This window comes from Corapipo altera, unplaced genomic scaffold, assembly GCF_003945725.1.
Source record: "Corapipo altera isolate COAL_440 unplaced genomic scaffold, ASM394572v1 64, whole genome shotgun sequence".
NCBI lineage: Eukaryota > Metazoa > Chordata > Aves > Passeriformes > Pipridae > Corapipo > Corapipo altera.
In genome coordinates this window covers 207448-228560 of record NW_020884893.1, presented here as the reverse complement: position 1 = coordinate 228560, position 21113 = coordinate 207448, and the positions used below count along the sequence as shown (strand labels likewise).

Here is a 21113-nt window from a genome sequence, read left to right as displayed (position 1 = left end):
GAACATCACAGGAACAGCAGCAAACAGGTCTGAACAGGAGCATTCTGGACAAACCCTGTATTTCCCCTACATGGTGGAGTCCTGACATATCTCCTAAAGCAGAATTGTCCTGGTTTTAGCTGGGATAGAGTTAATTTTCTTCTCAGTAGCTGGTCAGTGCTGTGTTTTGGATTCAATATGAGAATAATGTTGATAACACACCGATGTTTTAGTTGTTGCTAAGCAGTGCTTACCTTAAATCAAGGACTCATCAGTGCCTCATGCTCTGCCAGCAGGAGAAACCAGGAGGGAGCACGGCCAGGACAGCTGACCCAAAGTGGCCAGAGGGATACTCCATACCACAGAACATCATGCCCAGTATAGAAACTGGGGAGGAAGAACAAACACTGCTGGGGAACAGGCTGGGCATCAGTCAGTGGGTGGTGAGCAACTGCATTGGGCATCACTTGTCTTTCCTGAAATTCATTCCTCTCTCTGTTACTCTTATTTGAGTTACCAGCTGGGACTAAACCACAACAAGAATAAAACCAAATATTTTGTATAATTCCCCACATTGTATATAGCATTTCCTCTTAAGAAGAAACCTCACAAGACCAGAATCATTTTGAAAACTTCACTTTGGGAAAGTACTGAATTGCTTTTGGGAAAGATATCCTTATATTTAAAAGTATTTTATTGCGTGGGCTTTATGTTGCTGTCACATTTAAAGTTGGCCTTGTAGTAAGACAGCAAGAAATGGGCAAACTAGTTTGTTTTTTTCAAAGAAGCTGCACAGCCTGCCTCTGGCAGGTACCCCATGCAGCTGAGCATCCACCTCCCATGTCCCCCCTGGCTGAGAAGTCTTTGCCATGATGATGCAGTTTTCCTTGCAGGTTTGTGTCCCAACTCCACCAAAACAGAACCTTGGCAGAAGGGCAGAGCCTGGGGCCAACACACAGCCCTTGAAACCACAGGACACCCCAGCTCTACCTCAACATCCCAGGACACTGCTGACCCCATCCCACAGGAGGGGCCCTGGCACTGGGAAGAGAGCTGGAAGAGATCCAGGGTGGGATTTGAAAGGTGTATCTCTGCTTCAGTGACATGAAAGCTGTTCTCTTGAGCGGCGTTATCTCATCTATTTTGCAAATACAAATGTGATAGAAATCTGCAAAATAAGGAATATGCATTAACTTCTGAAAAGTTTTGACTACATATCATTATCTGTAATTTCACTGCTTTGATTTGCATATTCATAAAAGAAACATGCAGCTCGGATGTGTCAAAGGCTTTCAGATGAGCACGAACAAAACCAGCAGACTTGCAAGCTCAGAGCTGAAGTAATTGCCAAGATGCCTTCGCTTTCCCTGATGTCAGGGTGAGATTGTGCCCCTTTGTGGGCTGGCAAAGTGCTTCCTCAGGCCTGCTCTGGTGTGCTGGGCAGGAAAAGGCAGCTCTGGTGGAGAACCCACGGGCCACAGGCACCAACAAAACAGCTCAGGATGCTGGTTGCCCAGAGAAGCTGTGGCTGCCTCATCCCTGGAATAATGTCCAAGGCCAGGTTGGACAGAACTCAGAGCAGCCTGGGATAGTGGAATGTGTCCCCCCATGGCAGGGGGTGGAAGGAGATGGACTTTAAGATCCCTTCCAACCCAAAGCATTCTGTGATTCTCTGCTGTTATTTGGGCTGTCCCAGCTCCAGCAGCACTGAGCACCTTCCAAAGGGAGGTGACACGACAGGAAATACTGGGTGGGTGGGCTGACCCCCAACAAGATTTGGGTGGTCAGGCTGGACATGACTCACCCCACCTCTATCAGTGGGGCACTTTCAGGGGTGTTTTCGACCCAGATTTTTCAACCATATGACAAAACCAGGCAAACCTTGGCCTGCTGTCCATGCAGGCACGGAGGAGGCAGCAGCATCTGTAGCTCAGCTGATAAAAACATGATTAAAAGTGCAGGTGACTCTGCTTTTAACTTATTTCCATGCTTTTAAGCTGTTGAGTAGGTGAGGCCACTGTACCCAGCCACCCTTTGTGCTGCTGCCCTCAGGATCACAGTGATATTATTCCTGTGCTTTTGAGGCACCTGTGGTTCTTCCCTGAGTATCTCCATCTTCATAAGATGCCTGTACCACATCCTTCCCTTCCTTTTCCTTATCCCCTCCCTTTCCAGAGGAAGAGCTCATGGAGATGGGATGCCATGCTTTTCCTGATGCCCCTGGGGAGATGCAGTTCCCTGTTGTGTTTGGGTGTCCCCAGGATCCCCTCAGCTCCAGCAGCACCTGTTGGCTCAGGGCTTGTCAGGACACTGGAGAAATGGCAGTTGCTGTGGAAGGAAAGCAGGTGTGGCAGCAGGAAAAGGGGAAAATGCTATTTTTCAATTTCCCTCTGACATTTTTCAGGCGGGAAGCAGTGGGGTTTCTTAACAACAGAGAGCAAAGCAGAGCTGACAGGCTCAAATACACCCTGGCCTTCAGTGTTGGTTTGGGTGGAGAGTGTGAAATTTTGGTTACAAAAATAAAGTGTTCTGGTTTCAAAAGCTTAACCCTTCCCCCCCTCCCAACCACCACAGAGTCAACCTCAGCTTGGGGCTGAAATGTTCTGGCACCACAGCACCTCCTGTCCTAAAAGCATCCCAGGTTTGGAGGGAAGGTCCAGAGTGGACTCTGGCATCACTTCAGTGAAGTCCCCCTGTCATCCCCATCACCGCTGCAGCCTCCCTGGCAAGGGGACAGGATCGTGTCTCAGCTGGGGGAGCCAGTCAGCAGCACAGGAAGCAGCCTGGGGGGAAAAGGTCCCCCCAGCTCTTCACCCAGTAGGCTGCAAGCAGAGCCCTGCGAGGGACAAGGGTTGAGCCAGACCTGCCCCACTTCTGCTGCAAAAGCTGATGTTAAACCCATCCCTGAAAACAGGCTGCTGGTCCCTCTGCCTTACAGAGCTTGGCACTTTCTTTTTCCATGCAGCTGCAAGGTCCCTCCTCTGGCCAGTGGCCACTTACTTATGTGATGGCAAAAAAAAGAAAGCTTTTAGTTTTAAAGAGAAGCCTGAAAATGGAAAGGCTGCATGCTCAGAAAGCAAAACCAAACACCCAGAACTCAAGATGTGTAACTTTAAAACCAGATTTTTCTAATCATTCAGCCAATGGGTGTCATGAATGAGGGTTTCTGAACATTCACCATCAGCTCCAGGTTACCAAGCTCCACCTGCAACTGCTTGTTCCCAGGAGCAGTGGGAAACGGGCAGTGGGAAACTGAGTCCAGGAATCTGCCTGATGTAGTGGGGCTGCCCTTGGCTACAGGAAGGACATTGAGGGGCTGGAGTGTGTGCAGGGAAGGGAACGGAGCTGGGGAAGGGGCTGGAGCAGCAGGAGCAGCTGAGGGAGCTGGGGGGGCTCAGCCTGGAGAAAAGGAGGCTCAGGGGGGACCTTCTGGCTCTGCAACCCCCTGACAGGAGGGGGGAGCTGGGGGGGGTTGGGCTCTGCTCCCAGGGAACAAGGGACAGGATGAGAGGAAATGGCCTCAGGTTGCACCAGGGGACGTTTAGATTGGATATAAGGGAAAATTTCTTCACTGGCGGGGTGGCCAGGCCCTGGCACAGCTGCCCAGGGCAGTGGTGGAGTCCCCATCCCTGAAGGGATTTAAAAGACCTGGGTGTGGTGCTTGGATACACAGGCTAATGATGACCTTGGCAGTGCTGTGGGAATGGTTGGACTCGATGGTCTTGGAGGTCTTCTCCAGCCTTAGTGACTCCAGGATTTATGATGCAGTGGGGCTGCCCTTGCAGCACCTCAGCGGCAGCACCTCCACCCTCACAGTGCCCCAGCACTTGGCCCGAGGCTGGACACGTGGGCTTTTTGTGGCTGGAGCACTGGGCAAGAGCTGTGCTAATCAGCAGAGGCAGGGACACACAGTGTTTCTCAGAAATCTCACCTGGGGCTTTCCTTTTCCTCACAGCAAGAAGCAGCCTGGGAAGGTCTGGGACAGGCTCTGGGCTTTGTCACAATGTGGTGGGATGCACCAGAGGCCCTGGGGCAGCAGGGAGTAGGCAGGATGGACTACAGGGTACACATCTACAACTAAAAACTTCTATCCCTGTCCCATTTGACCTTTTGGAGCTCTTTCCTACTCAACAGGACAGGATGCTGAGATCATCTTTCTCAGTAACAACCAGTTCTGTCCCCCTTTTCCCATATTCATCTACCTTGATCTTTTCACCTCCTTTGGCCCTTCCCCTAAATATCCCATAAGCCCTGGACAAGCCCTAGGCTCTGTAATTCAGTCCCAAACTTCCACAAGAAGTTCACCCCTTCCTTTCCTGGCATGGGTTCCTGGTGAGCAGCTCCTCCATGGGTCCCCACAGTGACAGGGACAGTGTGTTCCTTGCCACCCCCAGCAGCCAGAGAGCACAAGGCTGGCCAGGTGCCTCCTCCAGCTCCTCTGAGTCTGATCTCTGCATCTATTTTAGCCATTACCCTGTGTCCTTTGCTAATAATCCCACATTGTATTTTGTAAGAAATCGCAAAGAATTCAAAATCTTTTGTTAATATGAACAATTTCTTTCAAACGAGAGGGTGATGTTTTCATTTAACTTTTCAGCAGCAGAGAAACAAAAAAAAAAAGTGTTTTTGAAACCAAGGAAGTTTGTGTTAAAGCAGTAAATTGACCAGAATCACCTCCTTGGTTTTGCAACTGCAAAATGTGCTTTGTGGTTTCACATTAAAAGCACCCTCAGTGCTGACAAGGAGTCACAAATATTTTCTAACCACCAAGCTCCAATTCTGGAGCACAGTGCCCAGTTCTACTGTGATGTGACATTGCAGTGACAGTTGTGGAGCTGCTCCAGGTGGGACCTGCCCTTAACCCAGTGTTTGACCACCAGGAACTGGAAAGTGGAATCACTGAACTCCTCCCCACGGGCCCATCCCTGTGGACTTCCAAGGCAAAAGCAAGGACTTGATGTGTATCTACATCCACTCCTGCAAGCCAAGGGCTTGGACAGCCAGTTCTCCTCATTCCTGCCCCAAACCAGCATTCCTGTGTGCACTTTTCAACCATTTCTGCTGGTCTTTGTGCCATACACAAGCCATACACCTCTCCAGTACTCCCAGCCAGGGCTGAAGTTCCTGTAGCAGAAGGAACTGGTCCAGCTGGCAGTGGGAACAATCCAAATTGTCATTTTAAAAACAATTTTCAATTTATTCCCTTCTCAGTGCGACTCAGATGGGAGTTAAATTGATTTTTTTACACTGCCTTCATTTAATGTACACAGCTCTTTCTCTCGCTCTGCATCACTGGAAGAAACCTATGAAAATCAGTTAAATAAACACATCTGTGCTCAGAGCCCTGGAAACACGGAGTGGGCGACTCACTGGGGAAACCAGAGGGGTTTGCAGGGGCCAGGAACAGAGCTCCCACCTACAGGGGGGCTTGAGAATCTCACACCCACAGCAAGTCACCTAGAACTACCTGGAATCACCTCCAGGGACAGGATCCTGCCCCTCAGCTCCCTTCTGCTGAGACCCCCCCCTGAGCACCTCCAGCTCTGAGGTACCCAGTGCAGGAAGGACACGGAGCTGTTGGAGTGATCCAGAGGAGGCCACCAAGCTGATGAGAGGGATGGAGCATCTCTGCTATGAGGAAAGGCTGAGAGAATTGGGATTGTTCAGCCTGGAAACGAAAAGCTTCAGGGGACCTAACTGTGTCCTTACAGTACCTGAAGGGGCTGACAAGATAGGGATACTATTTACAGGAGCCTGGAGTGACAGGACAAGGGGGAATGGGTTCACACTGACAGAGAGTAGGTTCAGATTGGATATTAGGAAGAAATCCTTCCCTGTGAGGGTGGTGAGACACTGGCACAGGTTGCACTGCTGTGTCCTGAAACAAGCCAGAACAAGCTGCAATTTTTGGGCTTTTGCTGCTTGTGCATCATCTGAACTGCTCTCTCTGATGTCAGGAGCAGCAGTTGGCCCTTTGATCTCTGTTTGGCCCTTTGAGTTCCACTTGGTGACACTCACAAAACACCCCAGACCGTGGGCTACTCTTTATTGGAGGTTCTTTCCTCCTTTTCCCAGCAAAAACTTCCCAGGAGTGGGCAGAGAGTGGAGGTGGCAGCAGAGACCGTGGTGACTCTGAGGCATCAGCCTTTGGGAGACAGTCTGGCTCTCAGGGTACTGCCTGGCAATCTCACGGGTTTTAACATGGATGGAGAATTTTCCCATCTGATTTACTTTCTTACCAGCCAGAGATGCTTCAGGTGTGTATGGGGAAAAGGGGAAGGTCCCCAGGATGCTGCAGGTGGGTTGGGATCAGTGGGAGATCACGTGAGCCTCCCATCTGCCCTGGGCTTGAGGAACACTCCGCTCAAGGAAAACTCAGCTCAAGGTCTCCCTGGGGTATTTTAATTCCTTTCAGCCTTTACCTTGTTTGGTGCATCCTTATTTTCCTGCTCATAATTCCAAGCTTTGCTCTGGATCAGGACCAAAGTACCAGCTCCTGGGAAAGTCTCTCCCTCCTCTTGGCATCAGTGCAGGTACCTTGGATACGAACCCCACGAAAACTGGCTAAACAAGGAGGTTAAATAAATATGTGCAGACTTATTTATGTATCTTCCACTGCTTGCTCAGGGGAACAAGCAAGAAGAAATTAAGGAATTAGGAGTGACTTATCCACCAGAAACACCCTTTAGTATTTTATCTGTATTCCTCATAGGTGCCATTTTCATATAAATATGAAGATTGTATGTACATAGGAACATAATGCACATAGGAGCTATAAAGGGCATTGGATAAATTGGAGATAATTTAGCTTTTCTATGTACACAAATATAGATACACACATCATTACCGTTTTATTTATGCGGGTGTGTTTACACATACAGATCTTATATTTACATATTTATAGAAATGCTGAATGTATTGAATCCTGTCAGAGGCAGCTCCCAGATAAAAGAAACCCAGCGAGCTAATGGACGTAAAAAAGGAGAAAACAAATAAAAAATAGTGATAAATCAATAGCCTCACCTTTTTCTTCTGTTACTAAAAGTAAATTACATTGCTGAACAAATACACTTTTTACCCCACAGTCTGCTGTAGAAGGTGGTCACAAAGAGCCTTCTCTCCTCCCCTCCCAGCTCGATGGGTTTCTATTTTTAAAGTAAGAAAATCACAACTTTCCTTGGAAACCAAGCCATAAGTATCACTTTGCCCCAAATCCACTTTTCCACCTAAATATCCCCCTTGGAGCTGTGGTTTGATGCCGTGGAGGCAGCAGGACAGCCCAGCGCCTGCCTCGCTGTGGGACGTGGTGGGGCTGGGGTGGGGATCAGAGCAGCTTTCAGCAAGTCCTGCTTCAGAGTGGAAGCAGATGATTTTGCCCAGGAAAGTACACCCAGTTCAGGCATCGCACACTGCTCCTCCTCTCAGTGTGTTCCCCACTCACGTGGAAGAGGCTGGAGAAGCGGAAAGAGGAATTTTTAGCCACGAAGTGGAATTTCACACCTTTTTCAAGATGGTATTTTGGTTCTTCCTTTTTTTTTTTTTTTTCTTTTTCCTGTTAGTGGTCCTTGGTGTTTCTAAAGCAAATTAAACATGAGCTTTGAACCCTGGATGGTCTCCTGAAGGGCAGCTTCCTCCATCCGATCTGAACCTCCCACCCCAAGGACTTGGCAAAATAAACGTGAAATCACTTAGTCTGGGCAGGTGAAACTCTCCCAGTGTTGTTCAGGCGCTGGAGTGGCTTCTCTTCTCCTGACAAGACAACACGAGATGGCATTTGGGAGACAAAAATATCATCAGAAGAGCCAAAGCAGCCCTCGGCGGGGCGGCTGGTGCCCTCTCTGCAGCAGATGGCTGCCTCCCTGCTCCCTTTGAATTGCTCTCAGTGCATTACTCGGTTTTCAATTTCATTGCCTTTCCTAGGAGCAACCTCAGCTTTATGTTTCCCTTTTAAGCTGATTGAAATAAAGTATTTGAACAAATGTCATGGGCACTTAGAAATCTCTCCTCTGTTTACTCTCCTTTGCTTTCATTCTGTCCCCCCTCTGCAGCACCGGCTCTTAAAGCCCTGAGTGCTGTCTATCGAAATTAATGTATCTTGCAGGCAGCATACAGTACAAATTCATTAATTTTTTGTATATTGGAAATATGCCTTTATTAAGTCCCTGTTCATGTTTTTCTGATGGTTGAATAGTTGAGCTTTATAAACCATCAGCAAAGAGATGGTGGCTCCTTGAGAGCCATTAGGTACATACCTCTGGGAGTGTGGTCTTCATCCAACAAACATTTATGGCTAGCACAGAAGACAGGCCCCAAAGAGGGAGTTTTGTGTTCTTCCCAGCTCCCTTCAAACATCTGTTACTGTGTGCAAAACTCCTTGAGGCCCAGGAGGGCAAATCCAGGGGAGGTTTCCATCTCAGGGAGATGCTCCTGCACACCCAGGTCCCTGGAGCTGATGTGCCTTCTTTCAAGCCATGTTGTCACCATAATCACACAGATCATCCTTTTCCCTTCCTTCCTTCCTTCCTTCTCTTTACCTTCAGGAGATGCCTGTTCCTGGGTCACAGAGCTACTGGCCCTCACTTACATCTGCTTTGCACTGTGGGCATGAGGTTGGCACCTGCCTGGGAGAGTGTCATCCTGTTCCCACAAGCACAAAAGTCCACAAGCCTTTGGTTGAAACCTTTGGTTGAAATTTTTGATTCCCAGGGCAATGGGAGCAGCAGTTCTGTGTATCATCCTATTCCTGAGCAGCCTCACTTGGAGCCTCCACCCACCTCCCTGGCCCAGGAGATCTATTTAAGCTCAGCAGTTGACCTTCAGCCATAAGCTGTGCTGGAGGAGGTCTGGTAGTTGTGGAGGTCCTAAACTCAGCTCAGGTCCTAAACCTGACCTGAGGGCTGACTCCCAGGGTTGGTACTGGGTGGCACTGTGCTTTCTGCACATCGGGATCTGGGCACCAAGCTCCACCTGAAGCAGAAGACCAAGGACCTTGCTATGATGGCCTTGGCTTCTCCCAGTTCATTTCTCAAATTGAAGTCTGAATCATAGAATGGTGTGGGTTGGAACGGACCTTAAAGACCATCTCATCCCACTCCCTGCCATGGGCAGGGACACCTTCCACCAGGCCAGGTTGCTCCAAGCCCTGTCCAACCTGGCCTTGGACACTTCCAGGGAAGGGGCAGCCACAGCTTCTCTGGGCACTCTGTGCCAGAGCCTCCCCACCCTCACAGGGAAGAATTTCTTTCTAATATCCAATCTAAACCCACTCTCTTTCAGTTTAAAGCCATTCTCCCTTGTCCTGTCACTCCAGGCTCCTGTAAATAGCCTCTCTAGATCTTGTCAGCCCCTTCGAGTACTGTAAGGACACAGTTAGGTCCCCTGAAGCTTTTCGTTTCCAGGCTGAACAATCCCAATTCTCTCAGCCTTTCCTCATAGCAGAGATGCTCCATCCCTCTCATCAGCTTGGTGGCCTCCTCTGGATCACTCCAACAGCTCCGTGTCCTTCCTGCACTGGGTACCCCAGAGCTGGAGGTGCTCAGGGGTGGGGTCTCAGCAGAGGGGAGCAGAGAGGCAGGATCCTGTCCCTGGAGGTGATTCCAGGTAGTTCTAGGTGGCTTGCTGTGGGTGTGAGATTCTCAAGCCCCCCTGTAGGTGGGAGCTCTGTCCCTGGCCCCTGCAAACCCCTCTGGTTTCCCCAGTGAGTTGCCCACTCCGTGTTTCCAGGGCTCTGAGCACAGATGTGTTTATTTAACTGTGCCTCTCCAGAAGGAAGAATCCCTTCCCAATATCCCCTCTAAACCTACTTTCTTTCAGTGTAAAGCCATTCCCCCTTGTCCTATCACTCCTCGAACTTGTCCAACGTCCCTCGCCAGTTCTCCTGGAGCCCCTTTAGGGACTGGAAGGGGCTCTAATGTCTACCTGAAGCCTTCTCTTCTCCAGGTTTTCTCAGCCACCGGCTATTATTGACCTCCCGAACCGGCTGTCCGAGGCGGCAGCGGGATCATTCGGAGCGAGGCGTCCCCATCCCGAATTTCTCCTCCGTTAGCTTGCAAGACAGGGAACTTGGGCTCAGCTGAAGCAATGTTCTCTGAGCAGGAGGACGAATCCCATCGGGATGCGGAGGGATGAAGCTGCCGCACGGCACGAGCTCCCCCTGCAGCGCCCTGGGCAGAGCAGCTGCGCCCGGGCGAGCGATGAAGTTAAACCAAAAATCGCCTGTTTGAAGGTAAAAAAAAAAAAAAAAAAAATCCCCCTTGCCATCGACATGATGCCAGGTCGGAGCACGAGTGACCCCCGTGGGGAAGGGGGGCAGGCGATGCTCGCAGGACCTCCAGTCCCTCCTCTCCCACTTTACGCCAGTTCCCGTGCCCTTTTCCCAGCATCACCTGAAGGAGAACCACAAGGTTCTACTGGGAGGGTCCCTGCGTAGGGGGTGGGCGGGGGACTGACCGAGCCACCACATCCTCCCTCTGCCACCGCCCTCCAGCGTCCACCTCCCTCCTTTCTCCTCCAGCCAAGTTTCAGGAATACTTTGACCAACTGCATTCGTTGGTCAAATGTGAGTCTGGGGACTCACAGAAATGTGTATTTTGACTCCATCCTTTCCTGGGCTTATCCCAGCAGTTCCCTGTGCCTATAGATCTAATGAAAGAGAAAAAAGTCACTGATATTTTGGGATGCCTGAAAGAGACATTTCCTAAATTTCCAGTGCCCTGGGATAATTTTGGCCTAGAGAGCCACACTCCAGCCTGGTGCTGGTGGCTTTGGATGCAATTTTGGATTTGGTCTCTAATGCAGCAGGGAGGTATTTATATATTTATAGCTCTGCTGGGCTGTGCTGGGCATTAACACTTTCCTGGAGCCAAGAACTTCAATTCCTGCTTTAGGCTAAAATAATCTCAGCACCAGCCCACGAGGGAAAAGGAGAGCCTGAGGATGCTGAAAATCCTGCTTGGTGGGATCCAGAGCAAATCTCCCCTTGGGTGCAGGATATGGAGTTGGGGGCTCAACCCAGGTGTATGGAGTTATAGGGCTGGGATTCCCCAGCTCCCTGTTCCCAGGGTTTTGGTGGGAACATGAGCAAAGCCTGGAAAAGCCCCACCAGCACAGGGGGTGCTGCACTTGCCACTGGCCACAGTGGCACTGCCAGGGGCTCTACAGGCAACTTGTGCTGTTCTCCAAGATGCCTGTGGGATGACTGCTCCCTGCTGCACATGGATGCCCACAGAGGGCAGGTTATTTGAGCCCCTGTCTGTGCTCTCCTCTGGAGAGGGAGCTCTGCCAGGGGCACAGGGCACCAGCAGAACCCCGGGATGGCTTCTCCCTTCCCTTGGTGCCCAGGAGAATCCAGAAATATATCCAAGTTTTTCATCAGGAGAGGTTTCCTGGTGCTGCCACTGTGCCCTGGTGGCTGCAAGTGTGGAAGGGATGGGTCACCACAGTCAGTGGGCAGCAGGAGAAGGGAGAAAGAATCCTAGAATCATGGAATATCCTGTGGTGACAGTGACCCACAAGGATCATAAAAGTCCAGCTCCTGGCCCGGCACAGGACAATCCCAAAAATTCCAATGTCTCTCATTAGGGCATCTCAGCAAGCAGAGAGGTCACAGCAGGGATGACACAGCCCAAAACCCTTCCAGGGTCTTTCCCAGGCAGAAGGTGAGGTTATTCCCACCAGCAATCACTAATGATCCTACAGGAACATCAGTGGCCATGGGGACAAGAGGGAAATACTTGGATCTGCCTCTGGGGATGTGGTCATGGATGTAAGCACAGCAGGGAGATGATGGCCAGGGAGGAGGGGGGCAGTGAGATGGGAGTCTCCATGTCCTCCTCCTCCTCCAAGCCCTGGCTGCCCAGCTTCACTGGGGACTCACAGAAATGTGTATTTTGACTCCATCCTTTCCTGGGCTTATCCCAACAGCTCCCTTACCCATGGCAGGAGTGATGCCAGACCAAAACACCAGCCTTGGCAGGGCAGGGCCAGGGAAAGACACTGGAAAGAGGAGGACCAAGAGCAGGAACATCCCTGGCCAGCTGCCCTTACCCAGCCAGGCACAGCAATGCCGAGCCCCTGGCACTGCCCTGGGTGGGAGGGAGCTCACTCACAGAGAGGCTGTTTCCTCCTGGATTTGTGGGAAGCAGCACAAGCCATGAGCTCCCTGCAGCTCCTAATGGGCTGTGAGGGGGAACACAACTGACCCTCAAGTCCCCTGCCACCTGAGGCTCCTGGGACAGGGCCACTCCTCTTTGCACCTATATTTTTGGGTCAATTTTTTCCCTTCATCTCTCCATTCCCAGATCAGCTTCCCTGCTCCACCCTGCAGGGAGCGCCCAGAGAAAGGGTTCAGGCTGGGTAAGGGCAACACCTTGGTGCTGTAAGTATTAAGGACCCCAACATCCACCAGACTGAACACCCCAAAACCCAGAGAGAGCCACGAAACAGCCCCAAACTGCTGAGCAGTCCCAGCACCTGTGGCTACCAGGACACCCCTCCTTCCCCTGTGCTGCAGGATCTGCTCCTCCACTGACCGTCCTGCAGCCACCAGGACAGATGTCCCTTGTCTGGGGATGCCAGGGCATGGGCACAGGGACATGGAGGTTTAGCCAGGTGCTCCACATGTGGAGCAGTGTGTTTTCCACGGGGTATTCCAACCCTGCTTCCCACCCCAGGCAGGATGTGGAGCAGTGCCCACTGCAGTTTGGACACCTGGACTTTTCCACTGAGCAGCTCATCCACCCCTGCTTCTCACTGGAGACAGAATCCTGGGTATCCTGTGGGGGAAATACAGTTTTTTGGTTTTTTTCCTCACCCTTTTCCCAAAGTTTTCTGCAAACTTCAACACATCTCTTTTTCACCACTGGGGAAATGCTGACTTGCCAGCACCTGTTTTTAGCTTCTTTACAAAATTGAAACCCAGGGAAAGTGCAGCCAATGTGCTGATTTTTCACAATTTTCTCTTTGCCAAAACCTCCAAGCCTTCCCCAAAAAGCTGCTGTAGCTCATTGCTGGCCACACGTGTCCCGTGCAATCCGGGGGGATGTGATGCCATGAGGATGCTCAGTGCCTACTGACACTGGGGCTGGGGCTGCTGCCACCAGACTCCAGCGGGACCCCCCAGGGCTCCCCTGCACCCCACACTGCCCTGCACCAGCACAGCCCCTCCATTTCCAACCTTTGCCACTGGATTTGCACCACTCCAGGTACAGGGTTCACCTCCTCCATGGTGGTCTCCACGTCACGTGCACAGGAGGAGCTGGAGGCAGCCGAGTCCTGGATGGCAGAATATCCTGAGCTGGAAGGGACCCACAAGGCTCATCGAAGTCCAGCTCCTGGATGTGGCCATGGGATGCCTCCCCTCCTCCTGCTCCCTACCTGCTGCAGGCAACAGAACTGCCAGGATCACTTTCTGGACTCCTCTGGCTCGTTCTTCACTTTGCTGCACAATATTTCATCACCCACCTCAGTGAAATCTATATTTCCCTTTTAAGAGCTCTCCTAGAATAATATATTTTTTTATTATCGTGACAGTGAGGGCTCCTGTTGCTATGGCTACGTGCCCTTTGCTGGAGCAGGAGCTTTCTGGGTGTTGGAAACTCCGCTATTTTTCCTGATCTATGTGATTTGATTTTCTTTCTTTTTAATTTGATGTTTACTCCCATTATTGTCTTCTGAAACAACAGGTCATTTATATTGTGTATGAATATGTCACCAGTACAGCAAAGCCTTCAGAAACAACCTTCTGCTTTCAGAAGGAGTTTCTTTGGGGCAGAAAAAATCTACTGTGCAGCATTCATAATATATATAGTATAACAAAAACATGGGAACTCTGAAAGGGTCTCATCTTTATCTCACCACATCATACATTAAATCCCAGTTTTGAGTTCAGGACTCTTGAATGAGTGTTATAAAACCAAGTCCAATTTTCTGTGGTTTTCCATCCTGTTGCTGTAAAACAAACCTTTATATTCTGGTTGTCAATTGAGCTGCCTTCCAGTCCTGAGCCTCTTGAAACCTCATCTATTTGAGAACACACAGAGGTAAAGGAAATGGATATATTAAATTGAGATATGGATGGCTGGGTAGATAGATAGATAGATAGATAGATAGATAGATAGATAGATAGATAGATAGATAGATAGATAGATAGATAAAACAAATCAGCTTTTTACTCCAGCATTTCCTTACAGGCGAGTGCTGTAACATTTACATTTGGAAAGGGATCACATATCCACAGAGACATTACAGGAACTTTTTCAGAGCTTTTCATGCCTTGGGATACTTAATGGTGAAGGACTGTGCTCTGATTCTGCTGTCAACACACACTGGGAGGGAGCAGGAATGGACCTGTTGTACAGAAAGGGAGACTGAGGCTGAGCCAGCCCATCCCTGCTCCCGAAGCAGGTGAGTGGCAGAGCTGGGGTGAAAAACTCTGGCTTTGTGCTGAATTTGTCCTGTGTTTTCAGGGACAGCATCCACACCACTGCCTCCTTGTTTCATGGGGAGGATGATGATCAAGGCATCACCAGTGGGCTCATTTCTCTCTGTCCTATCAGGACCAGAGGTGCTGCATGAGACCCATTTGCTCCCCTTTCCCTGCACTCCTGCCTTTTTTTGTTTTTCTGTTTTTAACTAGAAATAGTAGAAATGAGGGAAAGCAGACCAACGCCACACAGAAACTCCCAAAACAGCAAATACTCCAGAAAACCTCCAAGATTTGCCCACAACAAGGCAAGAGGTTTGCTACTGAAGTTTTAAAAGGCAATGGCTGCAGTGAGGTGCCAAGTGGATTTAACAGTTTATATGAACTCGCACGAGCAGATGCTGATGCAGATTGGGTTCACAGGTTAGAGCTGAGCGGGAGGTGGTTTAGGTGGTGTCCCCAAGCCCCAGTGAAGCCCCTCACCCTCCATGAGGCACAACCAGCAGCCATGCAAGGGACCCCCTGTGCCCAGACTGGGCATCTCCTCAGGCATCGCCCACCACCCGGGTCTCTGCAGCATCCACAGCCCCCAGAGACAGCAAAGAGATGGGGGAGGATGAAAACGAGGAGGTACATCATGGTGGTTCATCCTGGAGGGCTCAGGAGGCTGCTGGAAGAACCTCTGTGCAGTGGCTGGGACACAGGAATGCCCAGGTGATGCCAGCAGGGAGGGAAAGGAGGCTCAGAGCCCCTTCACCTGCAGCTGGAGCACATAGGAGCATCCTGGGAAGTGATGTCAAGCTCCTGGAGAATGTGTGATGGCAGGGAAAGAGCAGCTGGGAAAGGGAAGTAGGGCCCAGCCCCATGGAGAAACGGGGGGGTGGGAAACCAGGTAAAAGGTGTTTATATTCCCAGCTACACCTTGTGGTGCTGCCAGAAACAGAGGCACAGAGAGGTGAAGGGATGGCCCAGTGGTGCTCAAAGAGATGCAGGAAAAGCTCCAGATGAACTAGAGGATCTCACCTGGGCACAGCATTTCCCTTCCCACACCAACCAGCTCTGTCCCCACTCCCCAGACAAGCAGATTCCCACCCAAGAATGTGGCTGAAAACTTCCACCAGCAGCTGCCCCGAGGGGTTTTGGGAGAGATTCTCCCTGAGAACATCACAGTTCAAACATCCCCCCCAGTTTGATTTACCTCTGACCAAGGGGAGAAGGGGGTGGTGACCCACAGCTCATTTCTCCCTCATCTGTGTCATTCCACACTCTGTTCCCATGGAGATGGCACAGGAGGTGGCTGGAAGGGGACTCAGCACCTGGCACAGCACCCAGCACCGGGGACCAGGGAAGGAGGAACAAGTATTTTCCATAAGGAGTGTAAGGAGGAGGAGCATGGGAGAAAGCAGCAGCCCAGCAGGCACAGAGGAAATTATTCATTATCAGGATGCAGCAATGAGGACCCTGCAGGCTGGAGGCACATCCTTGCCTCCCATCCCTGGCCTCCAGCAGCACCCATGGAGCAGGATGGTGTGTTTGGATGCCCCAAGCACCACCCCACATGTGAGAGCTAACCACATTTAAAGTGCAATTTTTAGGTGCAGTTTGATAAAAGTGAGAAATAAGCATTTAAATATATATAAATATATGTATATATTGCTTTTTCACAGAATCATAGAATATCCTGAGTTGGAAGGAACCCACAAAGATCACTGAGTCCAGATCCTGGCCCTGCACAGGACAGCACCAGGAATCTGTAGCTGCAGACACAAATGCTGATCCCAGTTCTCATGTCAAATCACAATGGGATGTCCCCACACAGGAGGTCCTTCAGGAAAGCAGCACATGGAGCAGTGCTGGGAAAATACAGCAACAACAAGTATTTGGGACAGCTGAAGCTCTGTTTTCTGTAATTTAAACAATATATTAATTTATTCAAACCTCGTATTAGCAAAGGAAGAAAAGAGTCCTGATTTAGAGTATTTTGGACTGTTTAAGCCTATTTATGGGAATGGGAAGAGGAAGCTGTGCTGTCCTGGTTTGCAGCCCATCTGCTTTGGCTGCTCTTTGGAGGAGGCAGGAGGAACACTGAACATGGTGAACGTGGGAAACCTTGTCCAGACTTTTTCTTAATGGATTTAACTCAATCAAGTGGCTCCAGTGGGAATTTATCACACGGGAGGAGAAGACACAGGCACCGCTGTGTGAGGATGAGCTGGGGGAGCCACAGTGGGATGGGTGCAGGACCTGAGGGCTGCCATGGGTGTTCTGGCTCCCAGTATCCCACCAGCCCTATATCCTCACCAGGCAAACACCAGTAAATACTCAGGGCTTGGATCCCTCAGAGACAAGGTTGGAAAAGCCCATCCTTGTACAGGGATTTGCACAGGGGTGGCACAGCCAAGCTGCCACTGCAGGGCACGTGTCTATGGAGGCACCAAGGGATGTGCCAAGGGATGCACTGAGGGATGCACTGAGAGGTGAACCAAGGGATACACTGAGAGGTGAACCAAGTTATGCACTGAGGAATGGCAGAGGGATGCACCGAGGGATGCCCCAAGAGATGCATGAAGGAATGTGCCACAGGATGTGTCCAGGGATGCACAGAGGGATGTGCCAAGGGATGTGCCACAGGATGCACCAAGGAATATGCCACAGAGTGCACCAAGGGATGAACCAAGTGCTCGCTTTTCAGGCAAGGATTCCAGCCGAGGCTGAACGAGAGAAAACATCCTCATTACTGCTTTAGATCCTTAACTTTTGACGCAGCTTCCCTGCTCCCACAGGGCTCCTGTCTGTGTAAGATCACTCCTGTTTACACCCATTAAACACCAAATACAGCTTCCTCGTGCCCCAGTCAGGTGATTCCCCGGGATGCACAAACTCCAGGTGAATATTGACTTTGTACTGAAAGGCTCTAGTCCAAATACCACCCACTGCACGGGGCGGCCAAGGGGGCCGGCGTTCCTGCGATCCAGCGATGGAATGATTTGATTCCCCAGCCCTGCAGCATTCTGTCTGCGAGGAAATTTTCATTTGGTCTCTCCAACTTGAGAACCAATTGTAAATGTCAGCACTAAACGCTCAGATTTAAGTGTTGGGTTGTCTTGTTTGATTACGGCACTGAAAGGTCAGGGCTGACTAATGGAAAGTACAAGCGGTATCAGGAGGGAAACTGTGTTCTGCCGTGGCTGAGCAAACACCTGGGGACAACCTAATCACTCTTCCTGCTGCATCTCTCTCTTCCCTCTCCGGCTCCTTCACTCAGGGCTGTTTTTTTCAGGTCTTACAACCTGGAAAAGCCATTTCTGGGGAAAATCCCTGCTTGTGACGTTGCTGCTGGGGGTGACGGCAGTGCTGGGTTTCCTCCTGGAGGAAACAGAGAGCTCACCTTGCCATGGCCTGGCTGGATTTGCTCCCAAAGGGGAAGGGATTGCACCAGAGCCAGGCTGCAGCCACCCCCCCACTGCCATCACCCACTTCTCTCCATGGGTGGCACCGAAGGGCTTTGGGTGCCAGAGTTTCTCTGCATCCATTCACATCCCCATTTTGGCCTCCCTCTGGCAACCAGCATCCCAAGAGCTCCATTTAGAGAGCAGAATAGGACTTTTTCCCTCCTCCTTTCCCATTTGCCATCCATTTTCCAGCACTTGCAGCACCCTTAAATTCCCCCTTCCCTGAGTTGTTCCAGTCATGGTGGCCAAATAAAACTCCAGTCGCCTCAGACCAAGCTGAGGAAATTGCTTTTTCCTGAGCCCATTCTCATCATCCCAGTTCTATAAGCAGAGTTCATTAGGTTTATTTGAAAGCTGCTTTCAAAAATATTAGTCCTTCTGCCATAAAAGTGCCTGGCAGAACAAAACCCTGAGGAGTTGTTCCTCCTCTCTGGGGAATACTGTGGTGGGCCCAAGCAGGAGCACTCACTCCTCCAGGTGCCAGTTGTCTTATACACAGGTCCATTTGCAGGAGCATCCCTGGGGAAAGGGTCCCATTAAGCAGAGGATGGTGCCAGAAGGATGAAGAGGCTCAGAAACCACCAAAAATATAGGAGGGGAAAAAGTCCTCACACCATCACCAATATCAAATGCAAAGAAATCCAAGAAAAATATCCATCTCCTAACTGAGCTATTTCCTTCACAGTCCAGGCATGGAGTGGGACAGAGCCTGAGCTGCACTGGGAAAGTCAAGGCAGCTTGTGGTCTGTAAGATTAATAGGAAATCTGCTCTGGACTGGGAGTGATTCTCTCTTTTATTGCAATGAACCCCAAAGAGTAATGACTCTAGGGCAAGAAGAGGAAGGCAAATTGCAGTAATAATGTGTTTCCTTGTGCAGACATGCTTTTGATCATAGAAAATACACCATCTGTTTCTAAATTACTTGTATTGATTTAACAGTTAGAAACGTGAGGGGAGATCTTTTTTTTTTCCTCCTGCAAATCCATTTTGTGAGGTCACCTGGAAATCTGACAGTTCTGGGCAATAAAAAGTACAGGCTTGTTCATCACAAAAGATTCCTGCTGCCAGGCATGGGGCTGTGCTGGGACATCCCCTTCCTCTCCATCACCCTGTCCCACAGAGAGCTGAGCACCCAAGTCCTGATGCACCCCATAAGAACTATTTCCTTACACCAAATAAGATGTTCTTGTGCTTCTTCTTCCCTGTGAGGGTGGTGAGGCCCTGGCACAGGTTGCCCAGAGTAGCTGTGGACGTCCCATCCCTGGAAGTGTTCAAGGTCAGGCTAGATGAGCAACCTGTTTATTCCCACCTGAATCCTCCCATAGTGTCCCCAGCACTCCCAGACCAGCACCACCAGCTCACAGCAAAGCCCCACAGCCTCCACACAAACTCCTTCCTTTCCCTGGTGGAAAACACCCCAAGCCCAGGCATCGTCCACAAACTGACTTTCTGCTTCTCCAAGTGAAATCAGGAGATGGATCTTGGTTCCTGCTGGTTGTGATCTGCAAGGTTTATTCAACCCAAAAAAAAAAAAAAAAAGGCATTTTCATGCAGAATCTTTTGGTTCATAGAAGAAGTTATTCTGCAGCAGCCACCTGACAAACCCTCCCCCCCAAACCGAGAAATAAAGTGACTCTGGAGTGAGCAAAACCGAACGCGCTGTCCAACCCCGACACACAAAAGTGGTTCCTATCATTTCGTACAACATGGGGAAATTTGGCAAACACAGCTGATCTGCAGTTCCCATCTCTTAAGCACTTTGGGGCTGGCTTTGGCCTCCAGTCCTCAGGCTGCTTGTCTGGAAAACAGACTCCTGTCCTTGTGCTGCGGGACCTGGGGACTCTCCGGGGGAATCCGAGCCAGGTGAGGGAAGAGCTGCCGTGTCAGCGTTTTTAAGTGGGCGATATAAATATAAAACGTGGATACAAACGGGTTCTTTGTACACAAAATATCATCTCTCAAGGCACTGGGGTGACGGCCCTGCTGCCACTCGTGGGCTCTCACTGGGCTTCTGCAGCTGCTTAGGAAGGAGGGGAAGGAGGGACCGGAGAAGTCCCAGTGCTGCCATCCAAGGGGGATTTCACCCAGACACCCCAGGAGGGGGTTTTCCCAGCAGATGGTGCTTTTCCTTGGTGGGGGTGGTGTGATCCCACAGGGGCTCCAGTCTCCTTGGGATGGCTTGGGGCTGGGTTTGGCCAGGAGGGAGGTGCATAGATAGGCCGGGGGTTCGGGCTGCTCTGCTCCCTCGTCATGCCAGCAGCCCCAGCCGGGTCACCTTGGCTGAGAGGAAGGAGTGGATGATGAAGACGATGGTTTTGGGGCAGGAGTGAAGGTCCAATTGCTGCAAGAAAGGAAGGGAGGGGTGTTCACAAAGGGGAAGGCTGTTCCTGGAGCAGCTTTCAGCCAGGGACCACCCAGACCCCCCAGTCTCTACCACAGCCTTACCCTGGGGCCCTGGGAAGAGCTGGGGCAGAAGGATGGGCCATGCCTCACCCCCATGCCAGGCAGGATGGGTGCTGTGCACAGGGCGGGTTCTTTGCTCCCCCTCTCCCCTGGGACTGGTGGGAGTGTGGGTGGGGGGTGCTGAAGGCAAAGCCAACTCACGATCTCTCCCTCTGGGCCACCAAAGTCCAGGTAGAGCATCTTGGTGCCGTCATCCGAGGACATCTGCAGCTTCTCGAAGGGCTGCTGGAGCAGGATGGTCCTGCTGAGCCCGGGCTCCGTGGTGGAGATGGTGAAGCCCTTGTCGATGTGGACGGTCAGGGTGCACTCCTGCCCCTTCCACGTGCAGGCTGGGGACGGGGAGGGGACAGGGGTGAGCCGGGGGTCCCCCCGCACCGCCCGGCCCCCCCTGGCCCCCCGCTGACCTGCCGACACCTCCTGGGCCAGCTCTGCGGCGCCGTGGGTGCCGTCCACCAGCAGCCGGGTCCACAGGGCGAGCTCCCGGGGGCTCTCCAGGCTGAAGAGGTGGGTCTGCACGCCCAGCCGGCTGCCGGCGCGCAGCGCGAACGAGCGCTCGGCCTCGTACAGCGCCGAGCCCTTCGCCGGCCCCGAGTGCACCAGCCTGCGCCAGGGACAGCGCTCAGCACCGCGCCCCGCACCCCTGCACCGCATCGCAGCACCGCATCGTCCCAGCACAGCCCCAGCACCGCGCCCCGCACAGAAATGTCCCGGCATCGCCCACCCGCACCGCACCTCAGCACCGCATCTCAGCACCGCACCTCAGCACCGCATCTCAGCACCGCATCTCAGCACCGCA

The 21113-nt window shown here is 51.3% G+C and overlaps 1 protein-coding gene and 1 long non-coding RNA gene across 2 annotated transcripts in view; one reads left to right on the top strand and one right to left on the bottom strand.

Moving 5' to 3' along the window:
* The first annotated feature begins 18445 nt into the window (after positions 1-18445).
* LOC113948514 overlaps positions 18446-21113 on the top strand; it is an 18403-nt gene continuing 15735 nt past the window's right edge. The window contains exon 1 of the long non-coding RNA XR_003528174.1: positions 18446-18457. This is a non-coding gene — a long non-coding RNA (uncharacterized LOC113948514). The remainder of the gene's footprint in view (positions 18458-21113) is intronic.
* The window catches only part of SNTA1 (syntrophin alpha 1), a 12716-nt gene continuing 10936 nt past the window's right edge, over positions 19334-21113 (bottom strand). Inside the window, exons 6-8 of the mRNA XM_027646175.1 lie at positions 20722-20918; positions 20459-20646; positions 19334-20195 (exon numbers count right to left, since the gene is read on the bottom strand). Of these exons, the coding sequence (XP_027501976.1) occupies positions 20103-20195; positions 20459-20646; positions 20722-20918 (478 nt within the window). The 3' untranslated portion in view covers positions 19334-20102. The remainder of the gene's footprint in view (positions 20196-20458; positions 20647-20721; positions 20919-21113) is intronic.